The sequence below is a fragment of the Protopterus annectens genome, chromosome 17.part0 (genome assembly GCF_019279795.1).
Source record: "Protopterus annectens isolate FY-2018-M chromosome 17.part0, PAN1.0, whole genome shotgun sequence".
Lineage (NCBI taxonomy): Eukaryota > Metazoa > Chordata > Ceratodontiformes > Protopteridae > Protopterus > Protopterus annectens.
Window position 1 is genome coordinate 694,392,082 of NC_056751.1, and position 21,966 is coordinate 694,414,047.

The 21,966-nt window shown below is 42.6% G+C and overlaps 1 protein-coding gene across 1 annotated transcript; it reads left to right on the plus strand.

Annotated features, from left to right (window-relative positions):
* Window positions 1-1,231: 1,231 nt before the first annotated feature.
* Window positions 1,232-19,663, plus strand: LOC122791499 (pro-resilin-like). Its single transcript, XM_044059241.1, has 2 exons — window positions 1,232-1,266; window positions 18,202-19,663. The coding sequence occupies exons 1-2, from the start codon at window positions 1,232-1,234 to the stop codon at window positions 19,661-19,663; spliced, it is 1,497 nt and encodes a 498-aa protein (XP_043915176.1).
* The last annotated feature ends 2,303 nt before the right edge of the window (window positions 19,664-21,966 follow it).

Here is a 21,966-nt window from a genome sequence, read left to right on the forward strand (position 1 = left end):
AATTCATCCCTAGATAATTTCTTCTTTTTCCTAAAAATGTTACTATTTAATTAATTCTCTACTTTATCGAAAATAATATTATACCTAAAAGAATACTGATAAAAATGTGCATCATCCATCAAAGACCTGTTAATTTCATCCACTTCTTTTAAAAAATCACAAATCTTTTTATTATTAATGTTCACAATAAATTCAATCAATTCAAGCCTATGACGATCAAACATTTGAATGAGCTCTTCACACTCTGGGTCACCCTTTTTTAACCCATTAGGAAATTTGAACATGCGAAGGCCCTTAGGAACCCTTTTACTATTAATACATTCCCTTAAATACGAATTATCACATTGTAATGCTCTAATTTTGTGCATTTTCGTTTCCAGAGCCACTAACCTACTGTCCATGTTGTTTTTATCCTTATAATTGCTGTTGGTACCAAAAAATGAATTTTCCCTTCTGGATCAGTCCTTCAAGCGGTTGAGTGTAGGAATAAAATTACAGGTATCAGTTCTAGTTCCAGTACTGTTGATACCATTCATATCTATTCGATTTTCCAAGTTGCCAGCTCCTTGTAGTCCAATTTCCTTGTTATTTACCCCACAAGCGCCAGCTCCCTGTATTGTAGTTTCCTTAACACGTAATACAGTCCCAGTTGCTGCCATACCTCTGGAAACAGGAAGTGTAACCTCCTTAGAATTCCACAGGATCGTCGCGAAAATGTTCGTACCTGCGTTATTGCTATTCTGTAGTTGTTGAACTGCACCCTGCAGTTCAGTGACCTTTTTGGTTAAAGATAGAATACGTTGAAACAAATTGTCGCTAGTAACTCCAGCCTGCTGACTACAAGGAAAGGTAGGAGAGTCTATTTCCTCCTCGAACACTGGCGAGAGCTCGTTGATATCCATATTGTGAAAACGAGTCTAGTAGGCAACCAATGCACCCAAAACACGAAGAAGAAAGTAAATGGTGCCAAAAGCAGCGTAACAACCATGAACCAAAAGGCTGCTAATGTTGCCAATAACTAGTCCCCGAATTTTGCAGAAACAATGTTTATTGTAAAACACAAATGACATAAGGATAAGCGCTTTCGTCACAATGACTTCATCAGAACAAGAAACTGTTGTAAAAATACCCATTTTATACAATTAATATTGTCAAATGACCCAAGCAATTAAGTTTTAAAAAAACAGTCATAAAACATTTCATATAGAAAACTTTAAAAATCTAAAAAACTATGGAAATAAAGCCCTATGTAATACAGAGATACAGGTTAGTGTTTTAACAACTTTAGAATTTATAATTTATACATTTAATTAAACTAAGCCCTGGAAAAACTTCGTGATTCCAGGGCAGTTCTTTGCCACGGAGGCAAGGTGGGGAACCAAAAGTGAGGAAGCCAGTAAGTGGGAAAGACAAAATGCTAATAATGGGTTGTCTTGAGAAAACAGGGGTATGGAACTACCATCCTGCAGATGTCCTGAGAGGGAAGGATTTGGATGAGGCAGTACCATGTAACTATGCATTTACACACAGTGAGGCTAGGAGACAAGCATGTGGGTCTGGTAGCCTGGGGGAGACCCAGATAGACTGCAAACCTGCAGCCAGGACTGGTGAGGTGGTTACTTCAGGAAGTGAGCTATGCTGTAGCAGTGAGACTGAAGGTGAGCCATAACTGCTTGTGGGTACTGATGTTTCCTTGGACAGGGTAACTGCAAAGGTTGAGGTGAGTAGTAGTACCTAGGCTGACAGTGATGCACCACTTTCAGAGGATGCCAGACTTCTTGTGGACGGGGAGCTTGGAACGGTTACAAGAAGACATTTGAGACAAGCTCAGCTCTCAGACCCTACATTGCAAGGTCTGGGGCAGGTAGCTAGGCAGGCACCTGATTCTTAAGGGAAGGGGGAATCTGTATACTGGGACAAAGGGTTACTATACAGAGAGTGGACCCCTGAGGGAGGGCTAGAAGGTGAGAGAGTACAGCAGTTGGTAGTGCCTAGAGCCTATCATCTGGCACTTCTAGCCATAGCCCATGATATTCCCTTTGCAGGTCATATGGGCATAAAACATACAAAGAGGTATATTATGCAAAACTTCTATTGGCTTGGAATTTACAGAGATGTAACAGGGTACTGCAGGACCTGTGAGCAGTGCCAAAAGGTAGGCAAGGCAGGAGACAAGGTGAGAGCTCCTTTGATGCCTTTGCCTGTGATTGAGGAGCCATTTTAGAGGGTAGCTATGGGTATTGTGGGCCCTCTGAGTACCCCAAGTTCCACAGGGAAAAAGTATATCCTAGTGGTAGTGGATTATGCTACACAATATCCTGAGGTAGTGGCTTTGTCCTCCATTGAGGCAGAAAAGGTGGCAAATGCTTTGTTAGAGATTTTCAGCAGGGTAGGTTTCCCAAAAGAAATATTGACTGACTGAGGTGCCAATTTCATGTCAGACGTCCTGCTTGTCTGTGGAAGTCCTTTGGGGTGAAGCACATTAAAGACCACCCCCCTACCATCCCCAGACTAATGGTCTTGTTGAGAGGTTAAACTCTACAATCAAGTCCATGCTATGGGCATTTGCAGATCAGTTTCAGAGGGAGTGAGACAAATATTTGCCCCTTCTGTTGTTTGCTTACAGAAAGGTTCCTCAGGAATCCACAGGTTTTTCACCCTTTGAGTTGCTGTATGGGCATAGGGTGAAGGGACCTTTAGATTTAATTCGAGAACAGTGGGAAGGTGAGTGTGAGTCTCACAATGTGTCTGTTGTGGCATATGTCCTAAACCTCAGGACAAGACTCAGGGAACTCATGGGTGTGGCCCAAGAGAACCTGACAGAAGCCCAACAACAGAAAATGGTGTGGTATGACAGGAATGCTCGGGCTAGAGAGTATGCTGTGGGGTAGCAGGTAATGGTTCTCATTCCTGTCAGACACAACAAGCTGCAAGCAGCTTGGAAGGGACCCTACAAGGTGGTAAGAAAGGTAAGTGATGTTAATTATATGGTGGAAGTGCTAGGCAGATGGAAAGGGCACAAATTGTACCATGTTAACATGATGAAACCTTACCATGATAGAAAAGCCCTTGTGCTGAGCATTCGCAGTGGATTGCAGGAGGAGTCTGAGGGAGAACTGGGGACTGATCTCCTCAGTGAGGCTCAGGCTGACAACTTGGTGGAAGGGGTAGCAATATCCCAGCAGCTATCTCCTACCCAGGTTCGAGAAATCCAAGCAGTGTTGCAGGAATTTGGGGACATGTTCACTGGAAAATCAGGGTGCACCCACCTGCTGCAGCATCAGGTGGATACAGGACCCCAAAGGCCTATTAGGCAGGCCCCTTATAGGGTGTCTGAGAGAGTTAGATGGACTCTGAAGGAAGAGATACAGGAGGTGTTGGAACTAGGGGAGATTCAAGAGTCCAACAGTCCCTGGGCCTCACCAGTGGTTCTGGAGCAAAAGAAGGATGGCAGCACCAGGTTATGTGTGGATTTCAGGAAATTAAATAGTCACACAGAGTCAGATGCTTACCCCATGCCTAGGACAGATGAGGCCCTACAGCAGCTGGGTGGGGCTAAGTATCGTACAACAGTTGCTCTTACCAAGGGTTACTGGCAGGTGCCCTTGACTCCCAGTGCTAGAGAAATGTCAGCCTTTGTGACTCCTTTTGGCTTGTACAAGTTCACAAATATGCCCTTTGGGATGAAGAATGCCCCAGCAACCTTCCAGAGGCTGGTGGATAATAGCCTAGCAGGACGAGGAGGGTTTTCCCTTGCTTACCTAGATGATATTGCCATCTACAGTCATTCCTGGCCAGAGCACCTTCAGCATGTCAGGGAGATGCTGGGCAGACTAAAGAGGTCAGGGCTGACCATTAAGCCGAGCAAATGTCAGGTGAGTATGGCAGAGGTCTCCTACCTAGGACATAGAGTAGGGGGTGGTAAGATAAGGCCAAAACCTGCCAAACTGGAAGCCATTGAGGCATGGCCTGCACCTGTTACCAAAAAGCAGGTGAGGCCATTCTTAGGGACAGCAGGGTACTACAGAAAGTTCATCCCCAGTTATAGTACCATGGCTGCTTCCCTCACAGACCTGACGACCTGATAAGGAAGAACAAGCCAGATAAGGTAGTGTGGACCCCAGCAGTTGAGCAGGCTTTTCAGAAGCTTAAAGAAGCTTTGGGAGGACCCCATGTGTTAGCCAGTCCAGATTACAGCAAAGAATTTGTTGTGCAGGTGGATGCTTCAAACCATGGTGTGGGGGCTGTACTTAGCCAGATTTCTTCAGAGGGAGAAGAGCACCCAGTGGTTTATCTCAGTCGTAGGCTCCAACCCAGGGAGGAATGCTATGCAGCTGTAAAAAAGGAATATCTAGCCATAGTGTGGGCATTGTAGAAACTTCAACCTTATCTGTATGGAAGAAAATTCACTCTTATGACAGATCACAACCCTCTAACATGGTTAAACAGAGCCAGTCAGCAAAATGCCAAGTTGCTAAGATGGAGCCTGGGGTTGCAAGCATATGATATGTCAGTGCAGCACCACAGTGGAAGTAGCAATGCAGATGGGCTCTCAAGACAGGGAATGGGGTGAGGTACACCCAGATAGACCTAACCTTCTCAAGCAGCGTTTCTCAAGGGTCACTTGAAAAACTAGCTTGAGTTCTCCAGGGGGGAAGAGATGTGAAGATTGGGAGAAGATGGGCGAAGACTGCCAGCCTAGTCAAATAGAATTTGATACATAATTCTATCATTTGTATATATAAATGTAAAATACAGGTTTGTGTTCTTATATGAAAGAAAACACTGTAAAATGTGAACTTTAAGATTGTTGCAACATTGCCATCTGCTGTAAGGAAAACTAAGCCAAGCATTTCAAATGTTCTTTGAAATAAAATTATCTAAATAGTCATGCCGAAGCAGTTGGCTAAACACATTCTTTCTATTGTCTTAACTTAAGGAATAATTGCTAGACTGTACATGTGAAATGTCTTTTATTGTTGTAGTTTCATGAGCAGGTGTTAGCTTGCTAAATAATGCAGTTTGTTGGTCTGGGAACTCCAGACTAAGTGTCAAAATGATGTAATGTATATACTGGGAAAATCTAAGTGTCAAAATGATGTAATTTGGGAGGACCTAGCAGAGCTGTTTGTTAGTGGGATTAAAAAATGTTAGAGAGAGAGATAGAGACTGTGAGCATTTTGATCTAGATATCCCACTTATCAGCACTCTGCCTGTTGTCTTATGTAAGTAGTGTCTTGGAAAAATGTTTTCTTGTAGTAATAGCTAGGAACTTAGAAGAAAGTTAGACAAGTGTTTTTCTGTTATATCAGAACTTTCCTACTGTATTGTTTTAAGTTTGTGTGTGATCTCTGAACTCTTAGATATCAATGTGGTGTAGTAGTATTGTCTTTTGTTTTTAATTATTTATTAAATATTTTTAAAAACCTTTACCTGTGGCTGGTTTGTGTAGAATTAAGTAAGCTCTAGAGTACATTGCATATTTATAGAGTTTATTGTAATAAGCCACTCTAATAAGCCTTAGACTAAATAATCACATTACCAATTGTATAATAATATTGCACAGTAATAATTGGACACCATTTTAAGGGCCTTTGGGTAGCTGATAAGTATTAGCTGGTGGTGGCAAAAATTACTACTGTATAGTCTGGGTAAAGGGGCATAGATGGAGACTCTGTGTCAGACTTTCCCAGGAGTGTCTGTGAAGTTGTATAAATACTTATCTCAGTGTGTGTGGTGTGTCAGCTATCTGGGCAGGAAGATGAAGCACTGATGGGACAGAGAGGGTACTGGAGGTTAGCTTGCCAGCTAGGCTGAGATCTGGACCCTCTAGCTGTATCAGTGGAGAGTCTTACTGGGGACCTGGAGAGCAAGGGAGCAACCAGTCCCAGACTGACTGATCTCTGTGTACACTTGGGAAATTGTACTTTATTGTGTGTATTTGTTATCCTTTCCTCTTATATGAGACTGGTGTTAGTGCTGAGGATTGAGGCTCCTTGATTGCTGGGCCAGGGCACAGTCATCACAATACTAATCACTTACAAAAAAAAATAGCACTGGGTATGTAATAATCAACCTAAAATTGCTGCTAGACAACCAGAAAAATATACAGCTTAAACAATTAATAACCACTGTTAGTAACAATAATAAAACAGAAATGCACAGAAGAAATATAATCACCATCACATGGATGACACAAAACTGCATCACAGTATATATATTTTGGAAGGTCAGGTTGCTAAAGAAGTTGCTGATGACAAATGAAAAACTGAACACACAGGCCGTAAACGAAGAATTGTTTAACAAAACAACAAAAAACATTTTAATGCACCACCATGTGTGTTACTATCTCTACAGGCTGAGAATATGCACCACCATGTGTGTTACTATCTCTATATGCACCACCATGTGTGTTACTATCTCTATATGCACCACCATGTGTGTTACTATCTCTACAGGCTGAGAATACCAGTGAAAATAGTAGGAATAAGTAGGCCCCGCCATGGCACATGTTTCATAGTTTCATAGTATAGTACTAGGCTATCTGCCCTGGGGCATTTGTAAGCCTAGCCATAGTGATGTGGCTTTTGCCACCCCATGAAATGGTACAAAAATGTACAGAATAAATTTAGAATACTGTGCCTCTGTCTAGCAGTGACACAATGAAGGTCCCCTTATATAATAGAATTAGTTTACTGTACCCCTGTATAGCAGTGACACAGATGTGACCCCTGGGGTAAACTTACGATCTCCCATCCACTCATCAAGATTTCTCTTGAAGAGAGTCAGTGAGGGGCTCTGCCTAATACAAACTGGGATCTTGTTCCAAAGCATGGGAAGCCTCTGGGTTATGAATCTATCCCTCCAGCATGTCCTATTCATACTTGTGCCGAGGTTTAAGTCTTTAGCTTTCGTGGTCCTGATGGATTTGGATTTTTTGAGGTGGAGCATGTCCATCAGATCCTGATTGGACATGGCCTTGTCGTCAGGCAGAGATCACCTCTGAGCAGGTGGTATGCTACTGAATAGAGCTGAAGTTTCTTTAGTCTGGCAGAATAAGACATATGTTGGAGACCTTTGATCCTCTTGGTGAGGTACTTTTGTGGTCTCTCCAGCTGTTGCAAATGCCGGGTGAGGTACATACCAAATGGGGCATTGTACTCAATCATGGGTCCGATGAGGGAGGAATATAGGGGTACAATGACATCCTTGGATCTGGATGTGAATCCCTTCATGATGAGGTGTGCAAGGTAGAATGTTTTTCTAACCACTTTGGCAACGTGGGTGTCAAATGAGAGGTCGCTGTCGACTCGGGTCACTAGGTCTCTGATTACTTTTTCCATAATCAGTGGGTTGCTGTCTATGTGATAATTTGTGGGTACTTTGTTTTTCCCAAAGGGGATGACTATACATTTTTTGGCATTTAGTTTAAGGCCGTGACTCCGGCACCAGTTGTCCGTTTCTGTGAGGTCTTTTTGTAGGATGTGTGTGTCTGCTGGTGTATCGACTATGGCGCCTAGTTTGCAGTCATCTGCGAACTTTGTCAGCCACAGCCCTCCCATGTTTGCTTTAACATCTGAGAAATAAATGCCGAATAAGTGGGGTCCCAGGACAGATCCCTGTGGGACACCACTTGTGACTGGCTTTGAGTCTGACATTGCTCCAGCGATTTTAACTTTATGGGTTCTGGAGGTGGGATATGTATATCCAGGGTAATTAGTTTGTGGTCAGATCTCACTAGTGAGGGGTATACTTCCGGTGTGGAGCATTTTGTCCCCATGTTTGTGATGATCAGGTCTAGTATATTATCTCCCCTAGTGGGAGAGGTGACTAGTTGTTCCAGTGCATTTGAATTTATGAATTCCAGGAACCTTTGGGCTAGGGTATTTGGGCTAGAATAATGTACCCAATCTATGTTTGGGTAGTTGAAGTCTCCCAGTATGATGGTATTTTGTGATACATTCATATCCTCCAATGTTTTCAGGAAGGCTGAGTGGGGTTCTTGAGATTGGGAGGGTGGTCTGTAACATGCTACCAGTTGTGTAGCAGTTTTGCCTATGGTTAGTTGCACCTGTATGGTCTCTGATGCTTCATGTGTTGCTACTAACCTGGAGGTGTGGGTGTCCTTGATGAATATGGACACTCCCCCTCCCTTTGTGGTTCGGCCCGGGTTTTGGAGCCGAAAAGCATGATACACAGTATAGCCTGGTAGTGCTGGGGTGCTCTCAGGAGCCTTGAACCAGGTTTCAGTTACTGCACAGACGTCGATGTTCTCCATGCTGAGGAGTGCATCAAGTGCCTGCATCTTGAGATTTAGACTTCTGGCGTTGAGCAGCATTACCCTTAGTTTTTTTCCATTTTTGTTTTCTAAGGAGGTGGGTTTGTCTTTTGAGCCTTGCCTAAAAAAGGCACTATGGGGGTGGCAAGAGCCTTAGCCAATATCCGGAAGCCCTGTGATGACAGGTGTAAGCCATCCCTTGCGAAGCAGCGTGGCTTGTCCAACATGTCATCCCAGGCAGACAGACATTGGGTCCCCTTAGAATGACACCAGTACTTGAGCCAATTGTTAAAGCTGATCATCTTGTCTTTGTATTGTGGTATCATTCTTGGTGAGGGCAAGATGCTGCTCAGGATCAGGGTCATACCAGCCTGGGCTACATAATCGGAGAGCTCCTCTATGTCTCTTTTCATGTAGTCCAGGGAGGTACGTCTCAGGTCATTCACACCAGCATGGACAATGACGGAGTCATATTTGTACTTGCTTTGGAGTGAATTGAGTGCATGTGTTATGTGGTGGATCCTAGCTCCCGATAGACAGCTCACAGTCACCTTCGCCTTGTTCAGCCTGGTCAGCGGGACATCAGTGTGTCTGACTAAAGAGTCACCTATTACTAGTGTATCAGGCAAGGTGTTTGGCCTTAAGGGCTGTGATTGGGTGACACACTGATTTATTGAAGTATGTGCTGCATGTGTTTTGTTTTGAGGTGGTGGATTTTTGGATGTCTGCTTTGGGAGCCTCTCTTGTTTTGGTAAGTTTTTTATTAGAGCTTCCGAGTATGTCTTTGTGTTTGTATGTGTTTGGTTTGCAGTTGTGGTAGGTCTATGTGGGACTGGGATTGTTGTGTGTGGTTGCCATCTCCTCCTATCTGGTCATGCCAGCCCTGAGTTGAGAGAGTTCAGCCTCCAGTTTGGCTATATAGTTGCATCTCTCATATGTATTTGTGTTTGTTGGGAGGAGGAGAGGGTTGTCTGTGTACATGAGACAATTGTAGCATTGTCTCAAGATACCCAGATTGACCAGCTGAATTGGAGACAACGCCAGTAATCTACCACTCGACATGCTAGAACAGTATAAGGGAGTGCTGTACCTTTAAGGGAAGTGGATATTCACAGGGGTGGTAAGTAGATGTAGTGCTTTACTTAGTACGAGAGTGCTTACTTAGTAGAGAAGTATTGAGAACAAGTGCTAGGCTTATAATATAGTGAGTAGTCTGGTTATACTAAGAGTAGAGCTTCCTTAAGGGAAAATTTGAAGAGCAGACTTGGCGGAACCAGAAAAAGTTTAACCTTGTTTAATCGGCGCTGCACTATGCGCACAACTGCTCAAAGCCATGCAAACGCGGATTTTAAACAGTGAACTACAAAAGAGCTAGAAATGGTCCAAAACAACCAATTACTACAGCTTCTTGTGCTGAGGTCACTTCCTACAGGGACAGGTAGGCTGCTCAAGGCTCCCCACTCCCACTGGTGAGCAAAGAAACTTCCTTCTATCCAAGTAAGGCAATGGACAACACAGGAACTACACCACAGCCCAGAATACAGCAATGCCTGTAAACTGGTCTAAACTAGTCGAGGAGAGGTGGGAAAACAATAGAGAAGTATATACATGTAAGAAGTAATGGAATGTTATGGGTAGCAGCTTAAAAGCTGAGAAAATAATTACCCATTTTTAAACATAAATCATTGGGAAATACATTTAGAAAAAGAAAATGTCAGCTAATAATCCTCATTTGTTAAACCTATAGAGGCATCAGCCTGTATGTAAAACAAACTGTTTAATATGCTTAAAAGTAAATCCAAGCAGGGTAAAGTGGAAGAGATTACAGTGCAGGGGAAATGGGTTGGGAAATGACTCCAACTGGTTATATAGGTTGATTGGTAATGAATGGAGAGACGCACAAGTATCCTTTAATAATCATTAATTGCTATCCTTCTCCACTGACACAGGAAGGTAAATCCCTGACAATGACCCAGGTGACCTAAGTTTGCCTAGTGACACAGGCATCTGCTAGAGCTAACATACCAGGCAGAAGAGTGAAGGGCTGAGCCCATTAAACTCATTTGGGAAAGAAGAGTATGGTACCTGCCTAGAGAACACACGGTACATAGACTTCAACAACAGAGACCTGGGAAATGTGAAAAAAATACCTGTTCTAGGGGGTGGGATCATCTGCTGGGTTGCATCAATTAGAGAATATCAACACATAACCACTCTGATTCCTCCTTGAAGGAAAGCCTTATGGGCATGCTTAAGACATTAGGGCTTAATGTGAATGAATGAATGAATAAATAAATAAATGGCTGCTATATTTAAACTGTTACAGCCTCCCCCATTTGTCTTGCCATGTATCTGATACTGCTATTCATTTCTTGTACTTCCTCAAATTCTCAGAAATTTCACATTACATTTTACATTTCCATATAGTCTATGTAGACTCAAGTCTAACACTATGTCGACAGCCCTTACCCATATCAGTCTATCATTTTTGTGCCTCATCCTTTCTACAGCCATTACATGCTATCATGCCTTCCACATAATCTCCATTTGGACCATAATAGGATCCTATAACTACTCTTTTATCCTCAAAATGACCCCTATATGCCTCCCCCACTTACCATTTGCCCCAGTACACTTTCCCCCCACCACAATCTTCCTCCCTCTTGAACTAGTATTCTACTTCCTGTTTTCCTCCCCCCCCCCCGGTACAAAGTCTATTCCCACCGATTTACCCACCTACTTACACCCTTTCTTCTACATCTTCCCCAACTCCCATGTCAATAACTTTAGTTCCTTTATGCATATAATATCAAACGTTTCCCTTTTTAATTCTACTCAGTATATGTTCTCTCTGTTGAATTGCTCACACACCTTGCATTCAAGCTCCCTACCCTGCAACCCCCCCTTCTCCCCTATCCCCTGACCTACTCTACACTTCTCAGAAGTTAGACCCAATGGGTCACTGGGCATGCCACATTGGTACACCAGTGCTCCCCCCAACCATATATGTCAAAGTCGCTGTCTGTCACCTGCCTTAACAGCCACATGGATATTGCTCACTGCGTGCTATTTAACCCCCCCACCCATTTGATTCCTCTATCAACTTTTCATCTTACACCTCACCCCAATCCCAATCTCCTGAGCTTCCCTCCTACATATGATATTACCCTAATCTTTCTCATCTTTTACTTTACTGCTCATGAATTCTCAGGATATTATGTTTGTGTTGCAGTGCAATTTCTTTTGACCAGTTTTGCTTTGACATGACTTATACATACAATATGTTTGCCCACCCATAAAATGTTTTGTAAAATACAGATTGAACTTTCAAACCCTACTCATTAATAAATCAACAGTGGATATCCCCAGACCCCCAAGCAATTCAACTAAGCTTCCTGCTCACCCAGGCTATTACCACACACACACACACACACACACACACACACACACACACACACACACACACACACACACACACACACACACTGTATAAAAAGCTTACTATAATAGAACTAACTTGTGTAATCTGAAATTCACGTGACTCCTGCAAAGTGTAGTTTTCACATAAGACAGATGTTGGTATAGCTTAATCATTATGCAAACTGCATTTCACTAACACAAAATGCATTCAGCTCCTAACTTTTTATATTTAGAGTACAATCCTTCCCTACAAGTAACATGAATGAACAACCTGATATTTACATTGCCCATGTACCCTGCAAATATCCCCTGTTACTCTTGGCAGGCTTAGAGGATAACCCCTCCTCTAACTTTGCCCACATTTTCACATGTAAAACATTTTAAACCTTGAAGCATTTTTTTCATTCTGATTGGATATCAACTCTTCTTTAACCAAAATAAAGTCTTAACTCAGTATGAAATCTGAGTTCCTGTCACTTCATTCTCTTACTCCTCAAACCATTAAGACCTGTCCTCTAAAGACCAAACTCCACCTGCAGCTCACCCTCTTGACTTTGTACCTCACCTGTAAGACACATGGGACAGAAAATAAACAATTAGTGAAGCACCATTTGTCTGAGCCCCCACACACACAAGGGTCCTGCATATGTACCTTATCTGTGACACACACAGAACAGAAAATAAACACTTAGTGAGGCATCATTTGTCTGAGCCCCCACCCAGAAGAGAGTCCTGCATTTTCCCTGGCTCCACTTTATCCCTAGTTCACACTGTAGAGTCTAAGCCTGGCATATCTTTTTCTATGTAGTTAACCAATGCATTATCGCTGTCATCTGCCTAGGTATGGATTTTTTTCTGGCCTTCTCCTCTGCAAGTCCTCTATTAGGAGCACATCTTGACTGATTTCTTCATCTATTCCACTCCATTGCTCCATTACCTTGTCCTCCTCCTTTAGATCACTTTGTTTAATCCATAACAATCTTCTTACTTTCAATTCAAGGTGTTTAAATGGTAGTCTGAGCATATTTATTCTCTGGTCTACCTCTCCCAATTAAGGGTGTCATAACTTCCTCAAACTGCTGACTCTGCTATGCCACCTCCTGCTGCAGAATGACAAACCTCCACAGACCGTCACTCCCTCACTATCTCTTCCTCTTCTTTTTTGATGGTTCCATTGTTCTCCTCCAGGGACTGTCTGTTCCCACCATTGTTCATATCTCTCACTGTTTCCACATAAAATGTAACTGCTTCCACTCTAGTATAGGAATAATGTGCCCTTCTCTGCCACTAGATGTTTCTAATTGCTGAATACTCCAGGCAGCGAACTGCCTTCTCTTGCTTTAACTGCCATAACATTGGACTCATCTCTACTCCATGTTGATGTACCTGTGCCAAAATTTCTCCAGGTACATTTGCATTCACTTACCTTATCATCAGGCCACCCTTTCAGACAGTCTCGCTCAGGATCCAGTCTCACTTTTGATGGTAGTGCGCCTTGCTCAGGATTCAGTCTCACTTTTGATGGCAGTGCATCTTGCTCAGGATCCAGTTTCACCTTTGATGGTAGTGTGTCTTATTCAGGATCCAGTCTCACCTTTGATGGTAGTGCATCTTGCTCAGGATCCAGTCTCAACTCTGATGGTAGTGCGTCTTGCTCAGGATCCAGTCTCTCCTTTGATGGTAGTGTACCTTGCACAGGATCTAGTCTCACCTTTGATAGTAGTGGGCCTTGCTCAGGATCCAGTCTCACCTTTGATGGTAGCATGCCTTGCTCAGGATCCAGTCTCACCTTTGATGGTAGTGCACCTTGCTCAGGATCCAGTCTCACCTTTGATGGCAATGCGCCTTGCTCAGGATCCAGTCTCACCTTTGTGCATCTTTAACAATTATTTACTGGCCCTTTGAATTTAAGACACTATTTGTTTTTTCTACCCTGTGGGCTCTGGTTGAATTTTGGATTCAGATCATCACTTTTTTCTGCCAGTTCAGTGATCCAATCCTGCTCAGATTTTGTTGTGTCTCTCTCCTCTGCACCTTTCTCCACTTCCATTATTTAAACTGACTATCATAGACTTTGACCTCATCTCAAAGTTATTTTATATATCTCTCTCTCTTCTCTCTCTCTCTCTCTCTCTATATATATATATATATATATATACATACATACATACACACATACATGCCTCATAATATTATTTAGTTTTGGCTCTTGCAATGATCATTTTTGTTCAAGTCATTCAGTATCCATTGTAACACAGCCTACTATGGCCTGTGTTTTCCACACATCAGCCACAATGGTGTCTGGTTTCTTCTTCTTTTCACAGTTAGGGGTCGCCACAGTGGATCATCTGTCCACTCATGATTGGCAGTGGAGTTTTACGGTGTCGAGTTGCCAGCCCGGTGCCCAACCTTCCACAGGAGGCACACACACACACACGCACTCACACCTAGGGCCAATTTAGAGTGTCCAATTCACCTATTGCATGTCTTTTTGGGATGTGGGAGGAAACCGGAGCACCTGGAGGAAACCCACGCAACCACAGGGAGGACAAGCAGACTCCACACAAAAGGCACCCCAGCCGAGAATTGAACCAGAGAACCTCTTGCTGTGAGGCAGCAACGCTAACCGCTGCACCACCGTGACTGCCCTCACCACAGTGGCCAGCCTGGTGTCTGGTTTAATATTAAATTATATCTGTCCTTGCTATTTTAATCTTTCTTCTTCTTGCCCAGTCTACCATATAGCACATGTAGGAATAAGATTTTTTTCTGTTTTTTGTTTTTTGTTTTTCTTCCAGCTGATCCTTGTAACATTTCAGAGTCCAGTTATTTAGGACCCACATATGATGCCATCTTTTTTTAGTCTTTCCACACGTCTGCTGCTCTTTACTCATTTTTGTCCAGTGGCTTCTTTAAACTCCTTCTTGTCTAGGTTAAATATTAGTAGCAGTAGGTCTTTACTGGGTCTGCTGCTTAGTCACTTTGCTTGTATTACTATAATGTGAGCTCTGTTGTCCACTGGACATTCAGCCCTCTTCCTGTCCACACTTTGTTCCTCATGCTACCTGACACCCTTCACATGCATTTCTTCCCCCTTCTTCCTTCGATGCACACAACAGTGCTTTATTTCTCCCCTTAGATTCCTTCCCATGACTCAACCCAGTGATGGTGAACCTTGTGTGCTAGGAGATGCCAAACTCAAAATAATTTGGTGCACTTCACATGAGCAATGGATGCAAAAGCAGTGTCTTTGGTAATTCAGGTGTTGGTGATCGCTGGCATGTCACTCAAAATATTGTGTTGTGTGTCATCTTTGACGAGTGTGTCATAGGTTCGCCATCACTGACTCAACCTCTCCTTACCTACAGTAACCCACATACCCACCACTCACATTTAGAGTGGCTACTTCTTTGTCCTGCCACCCTTTCCCATTCTGAAGCCTCTACTCAGGTAAAAGACATATTCCCTAGTAGACATCTTCCTTAGCATCTTCACAACCCCCCCCCCCACTGCCTGAACCTCACCCCCATCCCCCAGAGGGCTTATTCCATTTCTCAAAACATATGACTTCTTCAGGAATTTGAGGAAGTAAATGACAGAAGTAAAGCCTCCTACTGGAATTTTGTCTTCCAGGATTTCAAAACTTTATTCAAAATATAAACCATATGGAAAATTATGATTAGATTTCCCTAGTCAAAACATAACCACGTCATTTATCTAATTACTATCTGCTCTAGTTCATATGTTCATAGCTAAATACTAGGCTAGCTGCCCTTGTGGGCCATTTTAAGTCTAGCCAATTTCCCTTTTAAAGGTGAGAATCAAACCCTGTACTTTGTGTCTATGAGGTAAAAATCTTACCTATCATACCATATTCCCTAAAAAAACACTTAAAGTTCATGGGTAAGCACTAGGCTAACCTCCCTTGTGAGACATTTTTCCTTTTTTTTTCCAAGTGAGAATTAAACCCTGCATCTTGTGTTAAACACCTTAACCATTGCACCTGGTCCCAACCCCTTAGTGTTTTAGTGTTACAATGCTTGCACAGATCTGATATCTATGCTAACAACAATTATTACAAATATGTAGAGGCTTTTCCCTCTATAGTACACTCTCTGTCACAATGAAGAACAATCTATGATGTGGGCTACATTACCTAAGGAGTGGCTCCAAGAAAGTACAGAAATGTTTTTGATACCAATTTATCTTTTAAAGGTCTTCAAATTAGGTGTGTCTTACTTAATTATTCAATTGTTAAGCAGCTTATTTCCAGACATTTCACAGCATGCATGATGTTACTATTCATTTTATTTATTGGCATTTGTTTACCAGGAAAGTCCGACTGAGGAGTGCTCAGTTTCAGTGCAGGCCTAAAGAGAAAAGTTCCATTATACAGACATCATGGACATCATACGTATCATTTTATTATTTACAGTCAATTTCATTCATGAACAACTGTTCCATTCAGACAGCTTTGACACCAGTTACATCATTTGCAAACAGTTTGATTAAAAATAACAGTTATATGGGTTGTATATGAATACATTATTTTTTTAGATTAATAGTTAGAGCAGCCCAAAGAAAGAAAAGAAGGCAGCAGACATATGGAAGCTAAAGAAAATGAGTTGATAGAGGAGGGTATAGTTGTGAAAACAGTACCTTAGGTTTTGTGCAACAGAGAGTTGTGGCACAAATTCATATAGGTACATTAGTACCAGTTTAACCAAGGGTAGTGCAGGTGCAGAGAGATTCATCTATCAGGTGTTGCTTTAGTTGGCATTTCATGTCTTTTAGCTGTCAGACAGTTCTTAAGTAGAGTGGGATGGTATGCCAGCTATTAGCAATGCAGTGTGAATACAGAGAGTATCCCACTTTGGTGTTAGGTTTGGTTATGGACAGTAGGGATTTGTCAGTCAAGCGCTGTAGTCACTTAGAAGTATAAGGTTAAACTGCAGAGTGAAGAGATGGGTATTTTTCAAGGTTATGCAATAGTTTGAAGGTTGTAATTAATTATGAGTGCAACAGAGAATTATTTAGTTCAAGTCAATTTAGTTGTTTTAGAGAGAGGCAGTGATGTAACCTATACTACTGGTTGGTTACAAATTTAGCTACTTTATTGTAGCATTGTTGTAGTTTGGCTGATAGAAAGCAATTGAAATTGGTTAGAATAACAAGAGGCATATAATATGGAGGGGTGTAGAAAATAAGCGGCTGCGTTTTATCTAGCAAAGCCAGTAAGGTAGTGTTTACTCTGTAGGGGAAGCTTCGTTTTTGGTGTATCTGCTTTATGGCTTGCCGAAGGTGGAAATTAAATTTCGAGTTGTCGTCTATAATCACACCTAGCAGTTTGGTGTGGGATACTAGCTCTATATTGGGCTTGTTGGATGACAGTATATTAAAGGTAGTTTTGCAAGGAGAGATTTGGGAGAGAGAGAACAGTAGTACTTTAGTGGGTTTTTTTTGAGTTAGGAGAAGTTTAGTTTTCAAGCTTCTATGGAGGAGAATGATTTCTGGGTTAGTGTTTGGAGTGTACCTAGTGTCATAAATCAAAAGGCATCCTAAATGCTGCTCTGAAGGTAAAATAAATTTTAGTTTATCATAGACACTACCCAGAGTTGTGTGCTACTAAAAATGGAACTATGTTAAAGTGGTTAAGCCACTAAATGCAGTGAATGCCGCTAAATAATCCTTTGACTGGATTTTATTTTAACAATTACTAAAGTATACAGGAGCTATGCTGTCTCTGCTTTCTACTGACAGAATAGTTTATGTTTACCTGCCTTCTTATCATACAAAAAGAAATATTAATCCAGTATTCACTGTTTTCTTATATTTAATAAACTGTATTAAATAGCATAACAGATGCAGATATAAAAATTGACCAGTCATTATGTAGTGAAGGAGTAAAGATGTACACAGATAAAACACTATACATACTGGTATATTAGTTCAGGTACTAATTTACCCAAATTTGCCTCCAAAAAGGCCACGGGCACTTTGTAATCGTGATTTAATATTGAAATGGCTCTGTAGTAGGATGTTAATAAATAGAAGGTCCTTATCCTGTTTATGAGTCACAACTGAAATGCCTGTTCATGACTGGGCAACATTCCCCATTGTTTAACGTATAAAGGAATAGTTTACTTAGAAGATGACAAGCCCTGTCTACATCCATCAACCAGAAAATCTGAAGGAAGCCATCTGCAGTCAGTGTCTTCCCCAGAGATTGACTTCTAACATATTTTATTTCAACAATATCAACAATCAACAGACTGCCTGACTGTCTGTAGTTAAAGTTGGGAAATGGACCCAAACTCTACAATTACATTTTCAGCAACTGTTGCGATTTACCCAGTCACCTGCTGCATACAGAGCTGAATGATAATTTGAAATAAATATCCAGTCAAGAAGGAACCTCCCAGTTGCATAATCACTGTGTCTAAAAGCCCAAATCAAAGCAATACAAGGACAAAGTGACTGGAGAGACTCTTGTCGTGTTGTAGGAGAGGTAGTAGACCTTCAGAAAGAAAAGGTGCTCCAGGTGCATTGTGCTGTAAGAGAGGTAGTAGAGCTTCAGTAAGGAAAGGTGCTCCCTGTGCACTGTGCTGTAACAGAGGTAGTAGAGCTTCAGTAAGGAAAGAGTCTCCAGGTGCACTGTGCTGTAACAGAGGTAGTAGAGCTTCAGTAAGGAAAGAGTCTCCAGGTGCACTGTGCTGTAACAGAGGTAGTAGACCTTCAGTAAGGAAAGGTGCTCCAGGTGCACTGTGCTGTAAGAGAGGTAGTAGAGCTTCAGTGAGGAAAGAGTCTCCAGGTGCACTGTGCTGTAACAGAGGTAGTAGAGCTTCAGTAAGGAAAGAGTCTCCAGGTGCACTGTGCTGTAAGAGAGGTAGTAGAGCTTCAGTAAGGAAAGGTGCTCCAGGTGCACTGTGCTGTAACAGAGGTAGTAGAGCTTCAGTAAGGAAAGAGTCTCCAGGTGCACTGTGCTGTAACAGAGGTAGTAGAACTTCAGTAAGGAAAGGTGCTCCAGGTGCACTGTGCTGTAAGAGAGGTAGTAGAGCTTCAGTAAGGAAAGAGTCTCCAGGTGCACTGTGCTGTAACAGAGGTAGTAGAGCTTCAGTAAGGAAAGAGTCTCCAGGTGCACTGTGCTGTAACAGAGGTAGTAGACCTTCAGTAAGGAAAGGTGCTCCAGGTGCACTGTGCTGTAACAGAGATAGTAGAGCTTCAGTAAGGAAAGAGTCTCCAGGTGCACTGTGCTGTAACAGAGGTAGTAGACCTTCAGTAAGAAAAGGTGCTCCAGGTGCACTGTGCTGTAACAGAGGTAGTAGAACTTCAGTAAGGAAAGAGTCTCCAGGTGCACTGTGCTGTAACAGAGGTAGTAGAGCTTCAGTAAGGAAAGAGTCTCCAGGTGCACTGTGCTGTAACAGAGGTAGTAGACCTTCAGTAAGAAAAGGTGCTCCAGGTGCACTGTGCTGTAACAGAGGTAGCAGAGCTTCAGTAAGGAAAGAGTCTCCAGGTGCACTGTGCTGTAACAGAGGTAGTAGAGCTTCAGTAAGGAAAGGTGCTCCCGGTGCACTGTGCTGTAAGAGAGGTAGTAGAGCTTCAGTAAGGAAAGAGTCTCCAGGTGCACTGTGCTGTAACAGAGGTAGTAGAGCTTCAGTAAGGAAAGGTGCTCCAGGTGCACTATGCTGTAACAGAGGTAGTAGAGCTTCAGTAAGGAAAGAATCTCCAGGTGCACTGTGCTGTAACAGAGGTAGTAGACCTTCAGTAAGAAAAGGTGCTCCAGGTGCACTGTGCTGTAACAGAGGTAGTAGAGCTTCAGTAAGGAAAGGTGCTCCCGGTGCACTGTGCTGTAAGAGAGGTAGTAGAGCTTCAGTAAGGAAAGAGTTTCCAGGTGCGTTGTGCTGCAGCAGAGGTAGTAGAGCTTCAGTAAGGAAAGGTGCTCCAGGTGTTGCCAATAAGAAATAGGAAGATGTGCTGAGATACAATTTGTTTAAAGTAAGTGCATTTCTTTCTGCAATCCTGCAAATGGAGGTACAAAAATGTTTGTGTTGTGAAATACCTTCTACGTTATATTTGGTAGTAGCTGTGAAGTCTTGCAAAGGGAGAAAGAAAGTAGCAGTTGAAGGCTATGAGGGTGCTGTGCAGAAGGGATACTAAGGGTAATGGGAGACACTACCAGCAGCAATTATGCAGTGCAGCCTTGAGTTAGGACATGATGGCACACTTTCATGGGTGTATAGGATATGTGCACAGCACTTATATGGTGGATTTAACCATAAGAGCAGGACACTGTTATTAGTATGCTCACCTGAAAATAACAATGATTTTTGTTTGGGGGGCAGGATTCATTGGTGCTTATAGGGCTGACATTGTGGGAAGCATATATGTGCTCAGTTATGTGTAGGAGAAATAATCTCAGTGGGGTATACATCAGCAGCATCTGAGGATTTCAAAGCAAGTGCAGATGCAAGAGGCAAATGAATGGGTGAGGCTAATTGGAATGCCGCAGGTCTCTAGCATGTCAAGTTCATGTGAATAAGCAACAGATGGTATCAGTCACATTCAACTATTTGCCTCACTACCCACTCATTATAACCATTTTATGGACCATAAACACCTCAGACATCTGACTCCAGTCAACAAGGCCAGCCTTAGATGAATGGAGCCCTAGACAAAGATCTCCATACACCCCCATTGCACACTGACCCCATGCTCCCGCCGTTGCACACTGCACCCATGCACCTCCCCCATTGCACAGTGGCCCCATGTCCTTCCCACACACACACGCACACAATCACACACTCACTCTCACACACACACACACACACACACACACACACACACACACACACACACACACACACACACACACACTACAACCACCGCACCCCTCAGTGCTTTACACACTCATACACCAAGCCCTTCATAATGCTTTCTGCAAAAATCCTCCTCTAGTCCAGCTCATACAGAGAGTGCATTTTTACTTTAGTATTGTCTGCAGTACTCACATTCCCTGAGGAAGACATTTCACACTTCTGCTCCCTCTGCCACCTGTGCAAATGATGATACCTGTGCCCTGCCTTTTGTATTTTGTTACTGGAGTTGTCTATATCCAATACACAATGTGGCTAACAAATGCATATGTACGTGCAGGCTTTTGTTGGGTCAGCATGCATCATTTTTACTGTAATACAGATGCTGTTCTATGGGCTGAAGCTATGTGCCAGTTTCTTTGCCATGACATGGTGTACTGTGCCCACTTCTATCTAGCAAGTCCATCCTCTGTTGCTGTGTCCTCCATGGCTTCCTCATCTGGCTCAGCCTCCACCACCATCTACTGGTGACTGTTCTTCTTGCAACTGTATATTAAGTATGATATTTTAACTTAATGACAACATTTTACCAGACATTGTAGGGTCATACTGCAGGCACCACCTGATACATCCAGCCAGAAAAAGCATGATTTTAGCAGCCTGAGTACACACTCCAAAATTACCTGACTTTGTCTTAGGGCATAGTTGTACCACTGATCTGTTTCATTCTGTGGATTTCGTATTGGAGCTATAAACCAAAAGGCAGCGCATTACAGACCATTTGGCAGTTAATGGACAGATACTTGTACAGAGTAGAGATACATTCACCCCAGACCACAGCTGGAGCCTTTATTTCAATGTAGGTGCAGTCTATGGCCCCCAATACCTCAAGGAAATGGTCTATATCACAAAAGCCCCACATGTTGTTCACTCTGTCTTGTCTGTGGTAAGTGTAAACCACATATGTTCCCTCACATACTGCAGTATGGCACTGAGAAATTGGTAAGACTATGCTTGAGGCAAATGACTGAAAACCCACCACTGTTTCCCAAACTGGTTGCTAAAACATCTCTGTTGCTAGTATATGTAAAGCATCACATACTTTGATATCTAATGTAATATGTAATCCCTGACTCCAACAGGTCTGTAGATGAGGCCAACACGTCAACAGCTCCTGCATGGTTGTCCCTATGCAAATAGTAGCAGTCCAACTCCATAATGTTGATGTTGTGGAATCCATTAAATGCTAAGTGTGGAAGATTGCACCCCCCAGTGGTGATGATGTGCACCAGCTTGGTTACTAGCGGCAATTATAGCGGTTTGAATATGCACATGAACTAATGCTGTGGCATCCCTTAATATTTCCCATAGCTCAAAGAAATGAATACAAGGATTTAGTTGTGAACAACAACAGTGGTGTTAGAGCATCATACCATGCTCCTTATGCATTTTTGA